The following is a 24,733-nucleotide window of genomic DNA, read 5'->3' on the forward strand; positions in this document are numbered from 1 at the left end:
CCTAGGCCCCCAATCACTGCATGCTTTGTCGGCTTTGCCATTAATTGGGTTCTGATTTTCTATATATTTAGCAAAAAATAAAAAAATGTAATCTGATCCAACCAAACAGTCCTCAGCTCCACGTGACTGAGCAACAGCTCGCCCCATTCTTGTTGCGTCATTTCTTTATTTAATGTTCTTCGAGTATACTAACACATGACATGCTCTATAAATATAATTTTACGGAGGAAAATGGCTGGCGATGAAATACTGCCGCAAGAAACAGAAGGTAAAAATTTACCTACGTCCAGCATTGACAGAAATCGAAGCCAGGATGAAGCACAAGAACAAGAACCAGCTGAACCGAGGCAAAGATTAACTGAATCAAGTGGCATTGGTATTCTTTAACTTAGTTTTACTGAATCAAGTAGCTAGTGAAATTTGTTGATCAATTACGGAATTCGATATTAATTACTTTGCAGAATTGAGGCGTAGGGAGTGTGCTGATCAGCGTCGAAAAATGTTGGGAATTAGTGACGAGGGTATTCTTTTAACTTAGTTTCAATGAATCAAGTAGGCAGTGAAATTTGTTGATCAGTTACGGAACTGGATATTAATTAATTTGCAGGATCTGATATTAGGAAGCTTTCTTTCCGTCAAAGATTTTACAAGGCAGTGCGAGAGCGAGAGGTAAATACGGTGAAACGGTTGCTTGCAATTGACAGCTCGCTGCTTCGCACAAGATTCACAGCATTCGAAGCCAACGCTTTACAGGTCGCAGTGGTCGCTGGACAAAAAGAGATTTTTCTCGAGTTAATGAAAAAAGTCGATGACCACGGTATCTTGAAACAGGAGAACACGTACGGAGACACAATACTTACTCTTGCAGTCGCCGAAGGCAGCATCGAGATTGTGAAGGAATTGGTGCATACATGCGTTGAACTGGTGGACATTCCCAATAAAAATGGAGACTTACCCATCACTGTGGCTGCTTTATTTGGAAAGGAGGAAATTGTTGACTTTCTGTTGGATCTTACTTTGGAAATGTTTGAGTCGAATCCAAGCTACGGGGATGTTAGAGAAGAAGAAGGAGTGGTCGTGACTAATTCAACTCACTCGAGTCAACATGATGATGATTTCAAGGTTCTCAAAGTGTCCACGACTACTCAAGTCTCTGGACATGATGAGTCTGTTAATGAAGATAAGGATCAAGCTCAGCCTGCTTATCGAAGCACGCATCATTGTTTTAGGCTCTTCAAAGCATGCATCAGCTCCCAACTCTATGATATGCACACAAAAACCCAATTTTCATATCCAATATTTTATGTAATAGTGATATATACCAACTTATTGTGCCAAGCCGACATGTAGCAGATCCTCAATATATATTTGGTAGTTGGTGATTTTTGATGAATTTAAAATTTATAAATATAATCGTTTGTCATGCATTGAGTATTTGGATACATGCAAGTTGCAGCTTGTTTTTGGATAAATTATAAAAAATAATACTTAATTTTTATCTTGCTTTCGAATTAGACTCTTAACTCTTAATTTTTTAATAGAGGCATCAAATTTATTATTTAATTTCACTTTTAAATTATTGCTTGGTACCCTTATTATTTATCGTCAATTGCTAATACAGCGAGTTGTGTTATATGATTTGGTTATAACAAATTTTTACATGATTCTAATTAATAGATAAAGTTCTTATTACTAATATAGTACGTGCGTAGACTTTCAATTGCTTGGCTGATAAATTCTTGTTGCCTCATTAACTAAGTCTTGTGTATAATTTTCTTAATTTTCAAAATTGAAACTAAACAAGAAAAGTTATATATATATATATATTCTCAATTTGATAAAATTAATAGTTGATTTTAAAATTGAAAACAACATGAAAACTTGTCAAAAATGTCTAACTATGGTTAAAATTGGATACGTGGCAACTTGATATTAGAATGAAAATGCTATTTTGACTTAGAGTTTGTACACTCTTATGTTACCCTTAGTTTTATGTGTATTGTAGATTTCACATGCACAACACATTGAAACTGATTGTGTAAATGGAGTAGACACAAACTACATTGAATATTTTGAGTACAATAAGATGGAAAGACTATATATTACACTCAATATTTTCTCCCTTCAATCGATTAATTAATTTGAATGTTACTGTTACATTGAATAATATTAGAATTGCACATACATGAGTTTTTATTATATAAATTCAAATAGCACAATTACAAATTAATTTTTCTTTTGTTTTATACTATAGATCTAGCTTTTATGGTTTTTGATCTATCTCCGACACTCTGCATCAATGAAATAGTCAAGGAGAATGATAAAACAATACATCCACTAGCTCGGGTATTTATGAAACAATCAATACCAAAACGGTTCGTGGTTTGGTTTCTTGAATTCTGTGAATACAGTAAGTTACAATTTTTTTCTCCACTTTCTTTATTGTCTTTTCCCTTGGTTTGGGTGTTTGTATCATCTATATATTCATTATCAATTAAACATGACATTTTTTTTTTGTAGTTAATTTCTTCTTCTTGGTTTTTCTTTTTTAATTTGTACTTGTTTAGTTTGCAAAGAGTGGGATGCCATCTTCTCAAAACCACAAAAAAAAAAAAAAAAAAAAAAAAAGCTAACAAACAAAGATTAATTAATTTAATAATAAGAGATTATAACTCACGCGTTGTTTTTCCTTTAACGCTAAACTCATAAACTTATAAAAAAAACCAACTCATATACATTTTCTTGCTTCTCATTTAAGGAACATGATTATTACCTATAATTGCTTCTCCTTTTATTGTTTGTTTTTGTCCCTTTCGCTTATCTCTATTTATTTTTCTTTTTTACATGGCAAAGCCAAAAAATATTTACACACAAAAAAAAAAGATATGCGTGACATATTTATGGGTAAATTAAATGCGCTTAGCCTAAATTACTTCTTATTTTCAAACATTTCTATCTATTTTCATTCAGGTACCTCTCTTACCGTTCAAAAATATAACATATAATTATTAACTCATTTAATACTTCGAGCTAAATCCGTAAAACCAAATTATCAATTTAGGTTTTTTTCTTTTTTTGACATGCATTTTATATTTTAACCTTCAACAAATTTGGCTTCTTTTTTTTTTTTTTTCACTTCACCGGAGGAATATAGCAGGCCTGCATAAATAAATTTAGACAATATTCCTTTAGGCTTTAGCTATATCTAAATTAAGATTAGTGTTCCATTTTTTATTTAATGAGCCTTCCCTTCTGCGCAGTTCTTGTATGTCTTGAAATTTGTTGTGGAATCGGCTTTCCATTGGTAGAGTTTGGAACGACAGTTGAATCATGGCTTGTGAACAAATTAGAAAAATCGGTGACGTCTCGAAGGTTGTTGCGTCGGATATGCAGGGAGATAATGGAATCAGAAAACCATTACGAAATCATACAAAAGGTGTTTTTAAGACCAATCTTAATTGCCGTGGAACAAGATAATAGGAGTTTCATCGACACAATTAGGGAATTATGTCCAGATGCATTGTGGGTTATACTCGATGAATTATATAATTCTGACATGGCCCTTTCCAAAGATATCTTCAAAATCTACATTTCTGCATTGAAAAAGCCTGAAACTGGCTTTTTAAATACCATTCGGGCTGATAGAAATGGAAACACAATCCTCCATCATGCCGCATTGTTATCATCAACCAAGAAGCTTAGCCGCTTTCCTAGTCCATCTTTACAAATGCAAAGCGAGATACAGTGGTTTAAGGTCCATCTCCAGCTTATGTTTCTTCTGTTGCTTTTTCTTATTGTTTTTAGCTGCTGGTTTTTCTTGTTTACAAAAAATAAAGATGAAATATTTATCATTTTTTTTTTAATTTTGGGGCCGGCATGGTCCTTGATTCGCAGAAAGTGGAGAAGATTTTAACCATGTGCAAAGGAGTAGAAAACAAGGATAACCTAATTCCAATGGATTTATTCGTACAAGAACACAGAAAGCTCAAGAAAGTTGCGGAGAAATGGTTGAAGGAGACAGCAACATCTTGCTCGCTACTGGCAACTCTTATTATCACCGTAATGTTTAGTACAGCATTCACTGCTCCAGGCGGCTATGACGACGATACAGGCAGTCTCGTATACTTGGGATCAAAATACTTCACTGTCTTCATAATTTCAGATGCATTATCATTGTTCTTTTCCTGCACTTCGGCTATGGTATTCCTGGGAATTTATACTTCACTCTTTCGAGAAGAAGATTTCCTGATAAGGTTGCCATTTACCTTGATATGCGGCCTTTCCACTCTCTTCCTATCTATCACAACGATGGTGATAGCTTTCAGCGCTGCCCTCATCCTGACTCTGAGCGACCACTATGTGTGGATTACTTTGCCCGTGCTCATGTTAGCAAGCATTCCAGTCATCATTTATTCTGTATTGAACATCACTTATTGACCCTATTCAGTCAATAAGTACACGTCTCTCCAGTTTCATGAATTTCCCATGTTAGTTTGATGGTTTTCGATTGTTATATACCTTTATTTTCTTCTCCTACAAGTATTTTGTCTTATTTAGAGAAATAATGCTTCTCAATCTGATGTGAAACCCGATGCTCTAATACCAACTGATGTGAACCCGTAATGGAACGAAACCAAAGGAACCCACAAAAGATTGAAATGAATTCTAGAAAAACCAAAATCGAATATAAGGTAAAGAATTCTTAACCCGTAATTGATCCACAACCAAGAACCTAGATTATATTAAAATCTAAACCCATTGATATACGAAAACAAAAATCAAGAATTATGTTGTTGAACGCCACATAGACTGCCCAGATCTTTGATAAGTTCAGGTCTTAAACACTACAAAGAAATCACTCATTTGATATCTTCGAAACTTTGTTCATTGAAGAACAAGATAGAAAAGAGAAATCTCTCAAAGATCCTAATAGAAATCTCTCTAGAATCCTAAGTAAAATTCAACTAGAATTCTAATAAAAATAAAACCCTAATCAAACATGAAGTAGAATCTTAAATCAAGTAGAAACATGAAGTAGAATTCTAAATCAAGTAAAATCCTAAGACATATGAAGTATTAAAATACAATTATAGTGTGGTCGGCTCAGCCTTGGGCCGGGTCTTGATTAGTATTCGCATCATTCACCTCCACTTGAGAAGAATTCATCCTCGAATTATAATCCAGGTATGACCAACATCTGACAAATACAAAGAAAGATCAGCAACATTGAATGTTTTGCAAATATCCATATGATTAAACAAATCCACAATATAAGCATTATCATTGATCTTCTTTATAATCTTGTAAGGACCATACTTCTTTCACTTGAGTTTGTTCTGCTTTATTACTGGAATCCGTTTATTTTCAAGAATATCATGACTTCATCTCCAACCTCAAATACCTTGTGCTTCATATGATTGTCAATTGTCGCCTTGTATTTCTTATTTGTGAAACTTTTGCTTGACATCTTCCTAAACTGCTTGAACTTTTCTGCTAAGAGAACACGAGCAAAGATATTCCTCCCGCTCTTAGCCCTATCTTCGTTGGCATAGGTCCAACCATCACCATGTTTGTTGCCCTTCGCCTCCATTGTATTATTACTGTTAGATTGAGGACGTTGAACATTCCATCTTGAGCGCTTCTCTAATCTGATAGACCTTATCACAGGTCCTTCTCCTCTCATTAGCTTTCTTGATTTCAATTCCTTAACATATTCTGAATTCATCCATAGATTTTTCTTGCCTGGAGAAGCATTCTTTTGCAACTGTTTTGAATAGAGGCTTATTCTATGATTACCAATAGTCTCTCCATCACTTAAAATATTGATGCTTGAATTCTCATTTGGTTTAAGCACTTGATCAGCTATAGCAGCAGTTGCTACAACATTCTTATTTTCGGAATCTAATTTCAGATTAATATCGAAAGCAGTTGCACTACCCGAGTTAATTAGCATGGGAGATCCAACACATTTTTTGTAACACTCCAAATTTCTTGAGTGTGTTATAACTTAGGATTTCGGGAATATAAAAATTATTCATATCACAATCACTACCATACATCACACAATATCCCAAAAACCCTAATTTTCACCTTCTCAACATAACAAACCCAATAATCGAATAGCTAAGATAGGTGTTAAAATTTTAAATGCGGAAGTTAGATCGAACCTGATATGGTTCACAACCATAATGCTTTATTTATCATAAATAAAATCATTCAAAACGTCTACAAAATGTATTACAAGGACATCATCTCTCGTAAGATAACAGAACGCCTTAAACATATCCAAGGCATACATAGGTTCGCACATAAATAAAGATATGATAAACATGTTACAAGCAGTAAATTAAACTTATTCTTCAGCTATCTCCTTTCCCTCAGACCCACTCGTCGAACCTGGAACGTTTGAATATTCTAGGGATATAGTCCAATTAGAAGATGAATCTTCTAGTGAGAAACTCCAAAACCAGTTTATATCGATGCATGATCAGGTATAAAATGTATGAGGAAAATAACGAGAACTACTCTAAAGTGCCTCATGGACACGTCAGCTTCCTCCAACGAGAGCTTTCTCAATGGCGCATGCATAGCGCCTCTCGGGAGGTCCCTAACCATGTCACTTCGGCCCGACCTCATAGAACTCATACAAGCACCACATCCATTGTTCTTTAGACTCATGGTCTTCCCCATGAGAGCTTTTTCGATGGTGCACGCATAGCGCCTCTCGGGGGATATCTAACTTTTGCCCTCAGCCAACAATAAATAGGTACAACAGTATGACCACACGAATTTTATAAATGCAACAGTTAAAAAGCCAATAGCATATAATTTTCAGAAAAAATACATTTCATATATGCAACATGATTTCACGTAAGAGAATAACAAGAGTTTGCGTATAAGAACTTCACGAAACACGTCTCATGCAATAGAAGTCTCTCATAAGAGAATAAAAAATAGGATTTGGAGTATAGGAGTGTCACCTTGTTGGTTTATCTCTTGGACAGTACAATTTCATTGCAAACAGCCTAGGTTTTTGCAGAAAACATGTATTTTAGTAAACCTAACCTCAAATATTTTTATATAGGGTTGAGGGGTATTAAAGTAGGGACAAAACTAGAAAAGTTGGAGAAAAATAGGCCCCTCACGCACAGCCACCTTCTGGCGCGTGTATTTCACGCTCTGCCTACCAGATTTGGACAACATTGCATCGGTTTTGTATTTTGGCCATATCTCCTTCGTTTTAACTCCGATTCGACCCCCGTTTGAGCCTACGTGACCCTCTCTTCCCTATATACAGGATTATAAAAAAAAAATAGACTTACCTCACTCTTTTTCTGACTAATTTTTGTAAAATCCAGCGAAGGCTCTTAACTCTGATGAGGCTCATTCTCCTCAGCTTCTCCTTCGATTTCTTCCCGCCTTTTTGCTAAACTTCCTTCTCTCTCTCTAGAGCAAGCTCCTCCTCTTAGAGTGCCTCAACTCTCAAACTTGCTTGGAATGATTTGAGAACAACCCATGGTGCCTATTTATAGATTTCTTTAACTAATCACATTATACCACTTGTCACAATCTAAGCCATGGACTCTAAAGACTCAAAGATATATTTGAATGGATTTTCAAATGAAAAACTATAATGGATTTAACTTTTGAAATCCAAACTAATTCCTCAACTTCTTCCAAATGACATTTTGGCCCTTATTTCAAGTCCTCAACTTTAATATTTTACCACATTAACTTATAATTTCATCCTTATTTCATTTGGATAATTCTCTAATTATATTTACACCCTCAAACATCAAATTTATCGAGATATTTAAAATCTCAAAATTTATAACTCAAAATTACATGATAAGTACGATTTTCGGGAAGCCTTTACAATCATTTGGCCTTTTTAGGCTACAATTTAGCTTAACCGAAAAATCGTCTCTAATTTGATTTCTTTCAGCGTCTAAATCTCGCCTCGAGATGCTCGTAACAATATACCTTCGTCCTTAGGTATCTCAGCTCCAGGACACTCCCTGCAGCTGACTCGATCACTTATTTCAAGCATATTTTTCGGTATTTTAAACTCACTTAAAATCCATGGCAACTTCACAAAAATATGGGATATTACACCTTTCCACATAAAGACCCTTGTGATCATCTTGGTTTTGTAATTGCAAAGGTGAATATGTTCCTATTACTTTCGATTCAACCATGCCAGAGCCTGAATAAACTATAGAAGGATCTACTACCATGGCCTCCATCTCCTTTACAGTCGTAAGTCGATCAGAATAAACACCACCATCCTTGGATTGTGAAGCAATACCTGAGCCCTCGAGACTGGAAAATACCCCAATATGAGTCAACAACCTTGAAGTTTCTGTCTTGATTGTAGCATAAATTAAACCTAAGTTTGCATATGTTGAGGTTGTTGAGACAACATAATGTTCAAGATCAAGCTCAAAACTCGTTGAAAAGTCATTCTTTAGTTTATACTCATCGTTTCCCCGATGGTTGTGTTGTTGCACATTCCTCCTAACCCTTCTACCACTGGGGTTGGCTATCATATGACCAAGATCATTCTCATCATCGCTATCATCCATCATTGGTCTTCTAAGATTAATGGCTAGTCTTCCCGGTTTAATGTAGTCGGCTTGATTCACGCCATTAGTTTGGTTTCGATTATCCTTAACTCGTTGTAAAATGCCCAATTGGTTTTGAATTCGCTCCAATCGCTTCTGCATTGTACGACTTATTTTCCGTTGTTCTTCGATTGCTCTCCAAACCGCGGGCAGCCCCTGATCACCGTCACGAGGCTGGTTGCTACCGTTATCTTCAAGATTGGCCATCTGATTGGTTGATGAACCACTCTGATACCACCTGACATAGCGTGTAGCATGTGTGTGAAAAAAATATATCAAAATAAACCCTTGAAAAAAAAATTAATAGTCGAAACTTGGCTTTCAAGAAGACGCAAAAACAAGATTGTTTTGCTAAGAAAACCCAAATAGGTTACTGAAATTTGTATCAAGAAAACTTGATTACAACCTTTAACTTCTAGGTATATTTATAGTGTTTGACTAATCCAAATCCATCTAATATTTGTAACTAAAATTCAACTAGAATTCTAATAGAAATAAATTATGAGTAAAAGTCAACTAAAATCCTAATAGAAATAAATTCTAAATAAAATTCAACTAAAATTCTAATAAAAATAAAACCCTAATCAAACATGAAGTAAAATCCTTAATCAAGTAGAAACATGAAGTAGAATCCTAAATCAACTAGAATCCTAAAACATATGAAGTATTAAAATACTATTCTGGCACTGTTGTTCCAGAATGGTCGGCTCGGTCTTGGGCTAAGTTTTGATTAGTGTCCATATCATTTGGCATCAGTTGGTATCAGAGCTTTTGGATTTGCACATCATATCAGAGCTTTGGTTCTAAAATCGAGTATTTATCTATCCTTTTTTTTTTTCATTCCTATATAAAAAAAGATGCTTGAAAGTTTGGAAATGAGGCAACCACAAAAACTTCTTGATGCTGGGTGGCAACATATGTTGGTTCCACTTATGGCAAATATATCCTAAGAGGGGAGGTGAATTGGGATTCCTATAAATTTTTCGATAATTAAAACATTGATTGATGGCAGAACACTATGTTTCGAAATAAACCTTTCTGTTATATAGGTTTCGAAACCTACTATATATGTTTCGAAATATACCTCACTATTTTGTTTGTTTCGAAATATAGAAGTATGTTTTGAAATATATTTTTCTGTTTTGCTTGATTCGAAATCTTTTAACTTGTATTTCGAAATAATGATCTATGGAAAAGATGATTTACATAAGTAAGAGTATACCAAAGGTGTTTGAGATCAAAGATATGTTTATATGATTATGTATGTTTAAGCTCAAGGAAACTTTGTTTTAGTCTTTGAAAATAATTCTTTTGAAAGCATAAGCAATAATCAATAAGCAAAAGCAAAAGATTAAGTGCACACAAGATATATAGTGGTTCGGCACCTTGCCTAGTCCACTACCTTCAAGCTTACCCACTTAAAGGATTTTTTAATCCCAATCACTTTTATTAGTGATTAAACACAACAAGGGTTTTACCACGGTTCTCCCCAAAACCTTGTACAATGAGTTTTTATGGTTCAACTCAAACATTTCACCAAGTGAGTTTTCACGAGCTTAACTCAAACCTTACAACAAGTGTGTTTTAGGCTCAACTCAAACATTTTCCACAATGAGTTTTAGGCTTAACTCAAACCTTACACCATTAACAAGATAAATAAAACTTATCTTTACAACCCAATAAATTTATAGCAATAAATATCTTATTAATGGCTGGACAAACCTCTTAACATGAGGTGAGGACAGCTGGACAAGATGAGACTTTAGTTTTCACCTTGCTTCTCCTTTTCACTCACAATTGGGGCTAGGTTGATCATAAACCATTTGAAGTAAGTTTGAGGTAAATTTATGCCAAATTGAGGGAATCAAAAGGGAGGATCTTATTCTTGGGAGAGAGGGGAAAATACTCCCAAAACAAGGGAGAACAGTTTGCTAAGAACGAGGGAGAAAAGGCCTCCTCAGAAAGTTTAGGCTGCTACCGTAGGTCATGCCAAACGACATAAAAACCACAAGAAAATCATTCCTGCTCGTCGTAAACAGTGCTTCTTAGGGTAAACCTTAAAGGTGAGTGGTTCTTGTGCATGCTTCTTGCTTTCCCATGATCACTCTCGGTTTCATTTGTGGATGGTTTGTTGCTTACGTTTTATGTTCCCTTTGATTCGAGCATATTCTTTCTACTTTGTTGTATCGAGTTTGACCCTGACAGCTTTCGTACGTGACTAGTGGCTTGCATATCATATTCCTTCTACTTTTTCATACATCTTGTCATTTGGTGACTGTGGTTAGTTGGTGGCTTGTAGTGTGTGAACTACCACGGGGGTCTGTGTAAGGGGGTTGACCACATGGGCCTGTATAAGGGGGCTACCTCGAGCTTGTATAAGGGGGCCGAGGGGCTCATACATGGCAAGTAAGAAGGGTATCTCGTGCCTGTGTAAGGGGGCCGAGAGGTTACATCTCATGTTTTATTGCTTTTGAGCAAATCTTGCTTATTTTATATGCATCTTGATACTTGTATTTATGGCTAGTTATTGGGACATCATAGGGGATCTTGAGCTCTTGCGGTGAGCCTAGACCTCGTGCTCTAGCGGTGAGCCGTGATCTTAGTAGATTTCGTTCTTATTTCTGCATATCTCTTGGCAAAGATGCATATTGCTCTTGCATGCATAGTTTCTTTCCTTATACCACTCACTTAGATATAATAATGTAACTCGGGTGTTTCATACTCCTGGAACATTCAATGTTCCAGGTATGTTAAGCTTATCACGTACTCTAGGTTCCAACGCGAGCAATGATTCAGAGGTGGTGCTTGGCTGATTTAGAGTTGGATTTATTTGTGTACCCCGTGTAATCCCAATATTGTAATGTAAATAGCAGTTAAGATACTTAAGGATGTATGGTGTTTGTGTGCGGTTTTGCGACTATACCGTAAAATTTATGTATTTGAGAAGCTGCTATAACTTTTTGATATGTGGGTGCATGACGGATTTTTATTTAAACTTGTGGAAATCCTAGCTATTTAGCATACTCAGGTTCGATTCTTGCTTCTGTTGATAAAGGATTTCCAATAACGCCCAAAGTCATTATTAGCATATAATGAATATCTTATTGCTTCATTGTGTAATTGAAAGTGGTGCGTTACAATAATCCTTCCTAGTTCACTTCTAAAATATTAAAATATGTCCTTATCTAGGGGTTTTGTGAATATATCCACCACTTGATGATTTGTGTCTTTAAATTTCAAATTTATGTCTTCTTTTTGTACATGATTTCAAATGAATTGATGCTTAATTTCAATATGTTTAGTTTGTGCATGACATACTTGATTTGGGTTAAGGCTATATCACTCGTATTGGAATATTTTGAATTTTTATGCCATAATCTTTTAATTGATGTTTCATCCATAGAATTTGAGCATAACACTAGGAAAGAGAGTGCAACAGTATTTTGCTTCCTACTAGAGTATGACATTATGAAATTTTCTAAGAATTGACATGAGCCACTAATGCTCTTTTTATCTATTTTGCTTCCATTATAATCTGCATCGGTATAGGTTTCAAGATCAAATTTATTTGATTTGGAATAGAATAATTCTAAGTTTAATGATCCTTTTAGATATCAAAATATTCTTTTAACGACCTTAAGATGGGATGTCCTAGGATTTGATTGAAATTTAGCACATAGGCAAACACTAAATATTAATGTTTATCCTACTAGCTGTCAATCATATTTCTATATAGCTTATCATCCACTGCTTGCCCTATTTCATCTTTGAACTATTCATGGGTGTTGCAAATGGTTTGCTTTCTTGAATATTGAATTTCTTAAGAAGATGTATTTTTGTTGAGATATATAAATTCCTTCATCTTCTTGCCTAGTTTGCAATCCTAGAAAATATTTCAATTCTCCCATCATATTCATTTCAAATTCCTTTTCATTAGGTTTTCAATTTTATCATATAGGGATTCATTTGTATACCTAAATACAATGTCATACATATGAACTAGTAGAATTTCTTTGCCATTAGTTCTAAATAATAATGTGGTATCTATTTAATCTCTCTTAAGTCATTTTTCTAGAAGAAAGTGGCAAAGTATTTCATGCCCTAGGGGCTTGTTTTAGATCACATATTGCCTTTGTAAGTTTTAACACATGATCCTTATATTGAGGATTCTCAAAATTGTGAGGTTGCACCACATATACTTTCTCATTTATATAACCATTCAAAAAGACACTCTTAACATCCATTTGATAAATCTTAATAGCTTTATGACATGTAAATGCCAACATCATTCTTATGACTTCTTGTTAGGGAGCATAATCTATTCTTTTTTCTTGACTATACCCTTGAGTTACTAGCCTAGCCTTGTCTTTTACAACAATTCCATTTTCATCCATTTTATTTATGAATACTCAATTTGTTCCTATGGTTGGATGATCTTTAGGTCTTGGAACTAATTGCCACATTTTATTTCTTTCAAATTGATTTAGCTCTTCTTGCATGGCAATGATCCATTTTTCATCTTTAAGGGCTTCTAGTTCATTCTTAATAGATGATCTAGTTCTAATTTCTTTAGAAGGATCTCCTATGATTTCTTTATCTTCCACATATCTTCTTTTCCTTGGAATGATGGTTTTCTTTCTTCTTGAGATAAATTATCTTCATCTTAAGGTTCCAATGAACATCTTTCAATATTTTTACTTAACTCGTTTTTATGATCTTGAATCTTGGAAATACCAATATTTGAATCATCTACCACCACTTGAATAGATTCTTCTATGGTTAGAGATCTTTTATTAAACACTCTATATGCTTTACTTAGGGTTGAATTTCCTAAGAAAATTCCTTCATTACTTTTAGAATCAAACTTTCCTAAATCGTCTTTGCCATTATTTAAAATAAAACATTTACTACCAAAGATATGAAAATGTGGAATATTTGGTTTCCAACCTTTATATAACTCATAGGGGTTTTCTTTAAGATAGACTTTATTGAATCCCTATATTTAACATGTAACATGAGGTGTTAATGGCTTAGACCAAAAGATTTTTGTCACATAGCAAAATTCTAGCCATTTCTTGTAAAAATCTACTTTTTTTTTCAACTACAACATGACCTAACCCAAAAATGGGGCATTACAATGCAAGTCAGGAATTTGGAGTCAGATAAGTTAGCTCTTGAGACTCAGGTTTAGGAACTCCAATCCCAACTTAACAATCTATCCACTAAGTGTTAGGCTACTGAATTTGATGCTCAAGGGTGGAAAGAGAAGTCAGGAGTTCAATTGAAGGCTTATGAGGAGATGACTTCCTCCTTTTTGGTAGTTCGAGAAGATAATCAGTCTGATGAAAGCCCTTGTGACTGCTTAATAGCAAGTGATGCAAGCTCAGCAGGAAGCTATACAAGTTCAAGCAGAAGTGACAAGTCTGGAGGGGGAGAGACGGCGAGGGACCGAGGAGGCTGTTTAAGCTTATCGCCTCTCCAATTACTATTTTCGATACAAGAAAGCTTATGTGAGTTGTTAGTCCAAATTCAATTTTTATCTTGGTCGTAGCCTTTTGGAGTCTCGACGTCCTAGAGAAACGTTTCCGGAGATGGTGTTCTCGGAGACAATTTCGATTGATCCTCTCGACTGGAAATAATATGAGCCTGATTCCCTCGACACTAACGAGATGGTGAAGGCTGCCCTGGAGGATGACCTGGCTAACCTTTTTGGCCTATGGAGTCCTTATGTGCCTGATCCTAAGGAATCTTCAAGGATGATGCCCTTCAACAGATTAGGAATGGGTTGGATGAGCCATTAGGATACATGCCAAAGGGTGCTCCTCTAAGTCTGCTTTCTAAGCACCTAAAGCATCTTTTGGCCCCTCGGGTTGTCAAGGACAATTGATGTATTTTTCTACCTTTTACAAATTTTTGATTTTGGAAATGTTGGTTACATTCTAGATTCAAGCTATGCTTGCGGATGATTTATACATTCTGTATAATGGACATATATTTCTTTCATGGCTAATTTATTGGTCTTGTGTATTTTTTGAATGCATCGATGTTATATAGAAAGCATCATTTTGCTTTTTACACATATGCATTTCCTTTTTATTAATATCCATGTGTGGCTTGTTTTTTTTTTATCATTTTACCCAATTTTATGATGGGACAATTCCCCAAGGATGAGTGGTTAAGTGCACATTCTTATGCCTTTTTCGTGGCTCGAGATCACCCTTGTTAATGGAGTGAATGGGATATGTTTTACCCCTTTTTCTTAACTTTTTTATAGCCCTTACTTCGAGTCCGCCCGCCATAAGGAATCTAGGTTAGCTGCTAAACCTTTAACTGAAGTGCATGGTTTGTGTTTGCTGAATGGCATAGCACCAAATTTCTTCCTTGACCCTAAGTTTGCTTAGGGACTTGGCATCGGATCAACCAAAGAGTTTGGTTAACTTACGGGTTTAGCACCTGACTTCTACAAGGGATCTAAGTTAGTCGTCGAGCATAAGTTAACCTACGGGGTTTGCCTTTGGGCATGACACCAGACCATTTCGATGGTCCACTAAGGTTTAATAGCCTAGTTCAAGATTCCAAAGATGAGTCTCAAGCTTTAAAGCTAAGGCTCTCAATTTAGTCACCTTTGGTCACTACACTAGATTTTTGCAAAGGATCCAAGTTTGCCGCAAGACTTGGCTCCGAATCTACTTTAGAGATCTGGGTTCCAAGGGCTTGGTGTAAAACTCCTACGAGAGATCCAGGTTAGTCTGGGGGCATGGCACTGGATCGTCTTCCAAAATTTAGGTTGGTTATCCTATTTAAGAGTCGTTTTCCTCCTTATGGCTTTACATTATGCTTCGTCTACCCGAGTTTGTTCGCTTTAGAGAATCCAGGTTTGCCCAAGGGTCTGGCGCTAGATTTATACCGAGTGTCTGAGTTTGCCTAAAGGCTTAGCACTAGATCTATCATGGAGTCAAGGTTAGCTCTTGGGCTTAGCACTAGACTTCTACATACGAGGGATCCAAGTTAGTCTCTTAGCATAGCATCAGAGCGCCATGGATCCAAGTTGGTCCTGATATTTTACTCTTGGAAAATAAAATAGTTTTGATAATGACTATAGGAAAATCAATCTCTAAATCTATATGAATAAGTTTTAGTTTGAATCAATCTATATGAATGAGAAAATCAATATTTAAATCTATATAAATGAGTTTGAAGCAAAGTTATGGAAATCTTATTGGAGTGAGGTTGAGTGTGGTTAAATTCAAAATGAATATCTTTTTGATAATCTCAACTTGTTTTCAAAAGAAATGTTAGGTGTTCAGATTTTTCAAATAGATAGTCGACTATGCTTGCATGCTCTGTCGACTATGTATGGCTTATGTCGACTATATTCTAATTTGTTGACTATGATCAATGATCTGTCGACTATGAATTTTGTTCTGTCGACTATGTATGTGTATAAAGTTATAAAATTTCTTTGTATTTTTTTATCTATCGACTATGGGTATGGTTTTGTCGACTATGTCTTGTTTTGTTACTTGATTCTATCGACTATACATTATCTTCTATCGACTATCTCTTTTCGTAGAAAGCTTCCAACGGCTAGTTTTTCAAATCTCAACGGTCACAAACGGCTAGTTTTGGGCAAGGCTCTTGGGATGCTTATATATACAACTCAAGGATGATCAAAATAATGCTAATGGACGGAAATGAGTTGATCTAGAAATTACAAATCATTTTATTTGAGCTTACAGGGTTTTGTTCTATTATTGTTAATATATTCTTAAACCTTATTTTCATTGTGAGAGAACTTGTAACTAAGAGTGTTAACGCTTAGCTTCTCTCTTTCATTTATATCGTTTTTATTTTTCTAGCTTGTTGTGCTAAAGGACTTGTTGTTTGAAGCAAGGGGTTCTATTTCCTAGCTTGTGTAGCTAGAGGGAGGGCCCATTTGAGTGGGAGGTTTTGTAATTTTCCTAATCACGGACTAGAAGACCTACTTGGTTTAAGTAGGGGGTTTTAGTGGATTATTTGCAAAATCCTTAATGAGAAGCTAAGGCAGTGGATTAGGCTTGGGTTAAGCCGAACCACTATAAATCCTTGTGTTCTCTTGTGCTTGTGTATCATTTTCTTTCCAAGCATTCGTTTATTCCTCACTTGATTAACAAATTTATCTTTCTTGATTTACTTTTGTCATTTTATATGTTTTACATTTTAAATCACTAAAATCTCGATTTGTATCAAAAAGTTTTTTAAGTTCAAAATTATTTTTAAAATAACCAATTCACCCCCCTTTTGGTGTGTGCCATAGCACCTCCCGGTCTAACAGGTCCAAGGTCATGGCTCCAAATTATTGCTAAGTGACCCTCTCCTTGGGAATGTAATCATAGTGTAGCCAATTTTTATATTGTTGGGCAGTGCATCCACCTTGCCCTGTTGGACTCGGGCCGCAATACTTGCATAAGTTTACAACAAACACATGGTGTCACAATGCTTAGGACATTTTACGTGATTCGATTTATAATTCGCCTACATCCACGGGACTATAAGAGGGTATTCTTTATTTATGGGGGAAGTAACATTACAAGAGATTCTAAAGAATTCTAGTGCATGCACTTTATGCATCCTTCAAATAGTACAACCACATCAGGAAAATTAAATAAAATAAAATCTGTTTTGAAAAAATCTCTCACTACCAATTTCCTTTGGCTTTTCCTACAACGTTCACTTGGCCAAAGGCCCTTTTCAAAAGGCACTTTTCTAAACTTATTCATTTATTTCTAGATCTGCTTTTTTTTTTTCCCTCTGAATAGTGTTATTCACAACACTTATGTGATTGCTTCTCTTCTTCTTTCTTTCTCCATGCTTCTGTGCATAGTCCAAAACAACCAGACGCAATAGTTGCAAATTTTTTAGACAACAATGGCAGTCATTTCATTGAAGCCATTGACTGGTGATGCTTCAGCTTCTGATGCTTGCCCATCAATTCCTCTTCCTCATCAGCGATGGCTTTTGGTTTCTGATCTGCTTGGTTGTTTGAGGTTTTGATCTCTTTGCGACAATCAGCTTCCGATAACTTGCGCACAGTAATCTCCAATGCTCTTGTTCGCCTATTCAATCCAGCAACAATCCAACTCTGGGCTCTAATACCACGATGTTGGAAGGTACCCCCTTCCTTTTTTCTAATCCCATCACAGTATGTGTAGGTGTTGTGTGAGATTGAATTTGAAGAATGAGGATGAATACTTTTTATTGTCGGATTGGATTTGATGCTTAGATACAAGGCCTATTTATAGGCTCAAATTTGCAACGAGTAATACGAAAGTGTAATACCCGAGAATGATTTGAGGTCATAAATAATATTTGATGAAGGGCATAAATGGACTTTGTGGAAAATAAGACTATAGGGTACACTAACGCAACTTTGGACGATCGAATTAGTTAGAGGGAGTACCCTGGACCCTAGATAGCCAAGGAAAATGGTATAGTATCGACAAGTAAGACAAGTTATGATTTTAGGCATCAAAAAAAGTTGGATCGGGAACGGTTCCCGGTACAGCTAAAAAAAGGCAATTGTGATTTAGGCTGAAATACCGAATTATCGTACGGGGCATCCGGGAAGTCAATGGAACCCCAAGAAAGTTTATATTTGGCATATAGAGTAACCCTTCAATAGTTTTGGGAAGAAACAAAAGGGTTTGTAGCTAAAACGAAGATTCGGGCCTAAGTGCAGTTTTTTCGAAATTGACAGAGGGAGATCGAAACGATATTTTTTCGGAATTTTAAAGAAAGTGTTTTGGGATATTTCAAAGTGTTATAAAGGTCTTTAAAGAGAAGTTCAGTTTTTGAGCCGGGGGCAAAATCGTAATTTTTGAGGTTGGGGTAAAAGTGTAATTTACCTAAAAATTAGGGGCATTAGCGCAATTAGTCCATTTTTCAGGGATTAAAATGCAATTAAAAATTAGCCCGGGGACCATGTTGAAAAGGGTCTAAGTGCAATTATCCAAAAGTTCGGGCCAAAGTGTAATTCTTGAAATCTTTTTACTATGGGCATTTGGGAGATTCAGGAAAAAACTTCATAAATGACTTTAGAGATAAGGATGAAGTCTCATGATGACGTTAGAGATAAGATGAAGGCTCATGATGACTTTAAGGATAAGATTTGTATAAGATTTGATTGGATAAGAAAAGATTTGATTTGGATAATAATGATTGCAGAAGATCTTAGAAGATTTTGGAATGATTACAAAAGATATTAGAAGATTTGGAATGATTATAGAAGATTTACAATGATTGCAGAGAATCTTAGAAGATTTTGGAATGATTACAAAAGATATTAGAAGATTTGGAATGATTATAGAAGATTTACAATGATTGCAGAGAATCTTAGAAGATTTTGGAATTATTACAAAAGATATTAAAAGATTTGGAATGATTGCAGAGAATCTTAGAAGATTTTGGAATGATTGCAAAAGATATCAAAAGATTTGGAATGATTATAGAAAATATTAGAAGATTTGGAATGATTGGAAAAGATTTTGAAAGATTTGAAATGATTGCAGAATATATATTTCTTGGTGGCTAAGTTTCCTAAACATATAAATAGGGGCTCAAAGCTAAGGATTCTCTTATTCGAAGTTGTGATACATTTGTGTTAGGCGAGAGTGCTTCGGGTTTAGTGAATAGAGGGTTTTTAAAGCATACGCGAGGCATCACACGCGTAGAGCACTTAGGCAGCGCGTGAGGACCTGTAAGGAGGTGGCTTGGTTAAAAGACTCGAGGAGTTGCACGAAAATTGAGATTGGGCACAAGATTCGAGGTATTCTGAGTTTCGTTCAAGGTGAGTTGTTCGCTACCAAAATTTGGCTTTCTTGTGAGTGTTCTACCGAAAAACTTGGTTTTAAGTTGTGAGTGTTTGCCCCCAAAACTTGATTTATTGTGCTTGTTCTATCTGAACATATGGTGATTTCATGCAAAATGGTTTTGTGCATTAAAATGGTAACCGGTGACGGTTGGATTTATGAGGGAGGTTTGTCCCTAAACGTTTTGAACTGTGTATTGCATTTTATAAATGTTGTTTATACGATGCATTGAATTGTGAATTGTGGCATTGTCTTGAGTTTTATGTGTACGTATGGAATGTCAGCCTCGGATGTTGTCTGGATAGTGTAGCCATAATTCTCCAAGGGCGTGACGGAATAATAGGGGTATCTGATGCTGGTGTGCATGTCAGGATAGCCGCCTTGGTTTCCGTGCCAGACCGTTTGGTCAGGGAAGTTGCACTAGGACGACTAGGTGGTCCATACTGTGTTGTTCATGTGGGATGTCAGCCTATGATGTTGTCTGGATAGTGTAGCCGTAATTCTCCAAGGGCGTGACGGAATAATAGGGGTATCTGATGCTATGTGTGCATGTCAGGATAGCCGCCTTGATTTTCGTGCCAGGCCGTTTGGCCAGGGAAGTTGCACTAGGATGACTAGGTGGTCAATGTGAAATTTTGGAGTTGGGATTGTATGGTGGTTCCTGGATGCTTAAGGTGGGAACATATTCTGGTGAGATGCGTTGGCAGCCCCATTTAAGCTAGAATCGCGTCGCGTCGTCGTGTCGTCGAGTCGGTGTGGTGGCATAGCTTTTAGAGAGATTGCTCTTTCCCCATGGTAGGGTTAAGCGCGTGGGAATTCTCTTGAGCTAGGGCTTACCGGGTATATTGGTTTATTTCATGTCTTGCATTATTCATGAAAAATGTGTTTTGAACTCTCACTTAGATAATTCATCATCTAATTTGGACTTTGTCCTTGGAATATTCAAACGTTCCAGGTGAAGGCAGCGGTGCAAAAGGGAAAGGAATCGTCGAGGAGTGACTGCGATTAGCGGATAGTTTACATTATGTCTTTTCAATTATGTTATTTACTTTTGAAAACGTCATGTAAACGTTGGTGCAACTTTATATATAAATAAAGTGGTTTTGGTTATGACCTGTTGAGGTTTCGATCTAGCTTCTGCATTTGTGTTGGTGAACCTGTCTTGGTTTATTAATGGTTCATAGTTGATATACTGAGAAGGTGTAACGGGATCTTCGGGGAATGGTTTGTGTGATGAGTTTTTGTTTGAAAAAAAAAAATTTATCTCCGAAATCTTACGTTACGTTAACGCTCCCAGGAATTGGGGTGTTACAGAAAGGTTGAAAAATATGAAAAGCCTCTATTAATTATTTCCCGCATATTTATTTTTCAGTTCTCAAACTCCTTAGCTTCAGCTTCTTCTATCACTTGGGATTTCTTCCACGTGTAAGTTTGATGTATTTAAAATATCTAAGTTAAGCTTTAGGGTTTTTTGTGTGTATAACCTTGCTACTATATCATGCTACTATCTATTTTGCTTTTTCCAATTCTAGCTAAGAGTGTAAGTTTCCTTGGATTCTCTTTGTTTTAGCTTGTGCAACTTGGTTAGGTTGGGACTCATTTAGGAACCTCCTTTTAGCTAGTATATGTCAAGAAGTATGTTCTTTGTCGTGCATACATTTGATATATGCTTGTTGAATTTATATTGTTTTTTCTCATCTTAGATAATGTCTTTTGAAGGGAAGTATTCTCAAAGATGGTCATTGCAACTAGTTGTTGCTCGCTGATTATGGTCGGAGACATGTTAGAGGTTTTTGTGTTATTTGTAAGGTTTTTCCCTTTTTCTTGGTGCTAATAGCTTTTCTTTGTCTTATGGCTTGGGAATTTTGCCTCTTTGGTGCTTCTAATCATTCTTGGGTTGCTAGCTTATTAAAAACTTTTCACCATATATAAAAAAAAAAAAAAAAAACATTAGATTACATATTATTAGATAAATTATTTGAAGAGTTGGGTACGCAAAAATGCATACATATGCATAGAAAGACATATTACAATAAAACATTGTTTCTATAGGCAAGTACATCAAAAAAGAAAATACCAATAAAAAGGGGGCAAGCATAAGATAAAACTAACATGGCAAAATGAAGGACAATTTTATGTAGAAAAATAGAAATGAAAATTCATTTTGTTTTTTCTTCTTCGGCATACTCTGATGTATAGTTTCTCAATTTGTTGGGTTTCGGAAGGTCAAACGGAGAACGTGAAAGAAGATCCGAACATGCAGTATTGCATAAATGCTGACTGGAATACTTCCTAGCATAAGCAGTGGTATAGAGATCCACACAAAGCGCTCGCGCAACATTATAACTAGAGCAGTACCGAAAGCTACCAACATCGTTGCAATGGAGAGGAAAAGAGTGAAAAGGCCGAACATCAAAGCCAGCGGCAACCTGATTAGGAAATCTTCTTCTCTGAAAAGCGATGTATGAATCCCCAAGAATATCATAGCTGAAGTGCAGGAAAAGAACAATGAGAATGCATCTGAAATTATGTAAGCACTAAAGTATTTTGATCGCAAGTATGTAGGCATGCCGGTATCCTCTTTATAGCCGCCTGGAGCTGTGAATGCCGCAGCGAACATTATAGTCACAATCAGGGTTGCCACTACTGAACAAGATGTTGCTATTTCCTTCAACCAGTCTCGTCCTTGATTCTTAAGGTCATTGTGTTCCTTATCAAATAAATCTTTTGGAGTTTGGTTCTTATTGTTTACTAATCCTTTGCACATAGGTGCCATCTTCTCCACTTCCTGCAAATACATTACAAATATTTCACCTTTTCTCTGGCTCATGCAAACAATAATTTGTGAAAACAAAGTGTATGTATCTCTCTCTTTATTCAACATAATTTTTGTTTTTATTCATGTTTTAGTAAGAAGAAGAAAACAAGTTCAAAAAAAAAAAAAAAAAGGAAATAATATCTGTGCTACAAGAATAATAATATAATAAGATAGGTAAAAAAATGTGAATATATCTATCTATTTGTTACCATAAAAGGAAATAAAACAAAAAGAATCAAGTTTCCCCCTTTTTACGTTCTGAGTTTTCTTTTTCTGTAAAATTATTCTCATACAATATTTTGACAACGTGTTTAAAACTAGCAAAATTATATTTCTTCTAGAAGTTACTAATATTTCTTCACATATGAAATTATCAACTAGTTTTTAAAAATTAAAAATGTTGTTATGCATAACAAAACTGTTGATAATTTTTGAAAACTAATTGAAAATTTATGAAGAACTATTGTTAATTCTTTTAAAAAAATACTTATAATTTTGTAAGTGTCAAAACATTATGCATAAATGGAATTACCCTTTTTTTGGGGGGCCGGGGGCGGCAGGGGAGGGCTCAAAATTTCTCAGTTTTTCCTTGCTAAGGAAAAATAATAAAAAAAAAAAAGAAGAAAGAAATAAGCTACAAAGACCTTATTTAAAATTAAGTACCTTAAATCGTTGTAGCTCTCTCTGCATCTGTAGAGCTGGACCAAGAAATTGGCTAAGTTGAGGGGATGGTGATAACTTTGCAGCTTGATGAAGGAGGGTGTTGCCATCGCGATCGGGAAGTATGTTTGCTAAAAGTCCTGTTTCAGGCCTTTTACATGCAAACCTGTAGATTTTCTCAAGGCCTTTTGAAATTGCATGAGCAAAAATTGTTAATCCATCGATCTCAAACCACAGCACATTAGGGCAATATTGAGTAACTATTTTGACAAAATCCTCATTCTCTTGTAAAACAGCCGTCAGAATTGTCTTCCCCAAGATTGTTACTATGGTCTTATCATCATACTTATTTAAACTTGATAATTCCTTACTTATTGCACGTAACAATTTACGAGCTGCTTGGTGATTGTCCATGTACTTCCCGAACACCAATGGGGCTGTCATTTAAACAAAAGAAAAAACTTCTTTTGTTATTAATACCTTTTAAACTCACTCTAAATTTCCATTTCAGTGCGAAGTAGTGGTTTAAGATCAATAATGATTTTAGGATCTATATTTGCAGGACTAACTAATTTTATGAAAAACTCACAAAAAGTAAATAATTAACTAGCTTTGAACTTGCTGCGTACGAAGCAGAGAAGTATAGGAATTAAATTTGGAATAGTACAATTACCATACTTAGTAGTTAAGTAGCCTGAGGCCCATGTTGGAAGACCTGCACAGCAGCACAGAAGGCCAAGCCTCAATCAATAATAACTAATTAAAACGTTCGCTTAATTCCAAAATTTGTAGAGAAGAATATAGCTCACCTGAGAAGATGTTGTCATATACCCAAGCCAAGAACCGATTTCTTTTTTCTTTTGCTAAATCTGCAAGGGCTAGTGGATGTAGGGTTGTACCTTTCTCCTTCTTCATTTCTTCAATGCATCGATCTGGACGTAGCTGGAAAACCTCCAAAGCAATATCTATATAATATGATACGCAAAAGAATTACTATTTACATGTATAACATCGGGGAGAAGTTCGTTGGAGAATAAGAAAATCCTGTTATATAGGTTTGGCATTATTCTTTGCTAATTTAAATCATGTATCCCATCACATACATAAAATTTAATTATATAGCTACTATTACACTATCAAATAATTTATTATGACAAAATAACTAATCATGTATGTATATATATTGAAATCGGAGTTGGAGGCTGTTAGATTTTGGTATTGAGCTATGCCATAGCTTAGCTCTTCAGAGCTTTAACCTAAGCTAGACTTGGTGTATGTCTTTTCAGTTGGAAATGATATAGTTGATCCCTTGGATGACTAGTCTTCTTTTGCATGTCAATTAGGTCATCTTCCAGTTTATAGGTTTGTGGTGTGTTTCTGTCATGAAGTGTCATGTGGTGCTTGTGAGCTTGTGGGTATTATGTTTAAAGCTTGGGGTCATTTCTTTAGTCAGCCCATCAGTTTACTCTTTGGATCCCACCAGAGCTTCTTGTCTCAATGCATGCCCTCCCTTGGGGTAGACTTTTTTATGTGGAGTTTTGGTGTCTGATTCCAACCGAAAAATAAGAAGAATAAAAAATAAATAAACGAGAAAGAAAAATGGGGTTTTGGTGCGTACCATAGATTCCAGCCGTGATGCATGCTTTGAAAAGCGTAAACCCGTTATGCTTACTTAAATATCCATAGGAAGTTGCTTCATCATCAGGGCTACATGAAACTGGTTTCAAATCTTTACTCTCAAGCTTGAAGTTGTAGTTTTGCTCATAACCATGGAGTTCAGTGTT

General features: G+C 35.6%; 2 protein-coding genes across 2 annotated transcripts; one reads left to right on the plus strand and one right to left on the minus strand.

Moving 5' to 3' along the window:
- Positions 1–231: 231 nt before the first annotated feature.
- On the plus strand, positions 232–4,437 carry LOC127804424 (uncharacterized). The gene is made up of 5 exons (XM_052341286.1): positions 232–376; positions 462–521; positions 608–1,222; positions 3,261–3,754; positions 3,895–4,437. The coding sequence occupies exons 1-5, from the start codon at positions 232–234 to the stop codon at positions 4,435–4,437; spliced, it is 1,857 nt and encodes a 618-aa protein (XP_052197246.1).
- Positions 4,438–21,646: 17,209 nt separating this feature from the next.
- Positions 21,647–23,092, minus strand: LOC127805011 (ankyrin repeat-containing protein NPR4-like). The gene is made up of 2 exons (XM_052342166.1): positions 22,953–23,092; positions 21,647–22,259 (listed from the first exon to the last, which is right to left on the minus strand). The coding sequence occupies exons 1-2, from the start codon at positions 22,977–22,979 to the stop codon at positions 21,675–21,677; spliced, it is 612 nt and encodes a 203-aa protein (XP_052198126.1). The 5' UTR covers positions 22,980–23,092; the 3' UTR covers positions 21,647–21,674.
- Positions 23,093–24,733: the final 1,641 nt, after the last annotated feature.

Source organism: Diospyros lotus, chromosome 6 (genome assembly GCF_014633365.1).
Source record: "Diospyros lotus cultivar Yz01 chromosome 6, ASM1463336v1, whole genome shotgun sequence".
NCBI lineage: Eukaryota > Viridiplantae > Streptophyta > Magnoliopsida > Ericales > Ebenaceae > Diospyros > Diospyros lotus.

Coding starts and splice junctions, on each gene's coding strand:
- LOC127804424 (XM_052341286.1), top strand. CDS start 232: ATGGCTGGCGATGAAATACTGCCGCAAGAAACAGAAGGTAAAAATTTA. Junction 377..461: donor AACTGAATCAAGTGGCATTG/GTATTCTTTAAC, acceptor ATTACTTTGCAG/AATTGAGGCGTAGGGAGTGT. Junction 3,755..3,894: donor GCGAGATACAGTGGTTTAAG/GTCCATCTCCAG, acceptor CTTGATTCGCAG/AAAGTGGAGAAGATTTTAAC.
- LOC127805011 (XM_052342166.1), bottom strand. CDS start 22,979: ATGCAGAGAGAGCTACAACGATTTAAG. Junction 22,260..22,952: donor GAGAGCTACAACGATTTAAG/GTACTTAATTTT, acceptor ATGTATTTGCAG/GAAGTGGAGAAGATGGCACC.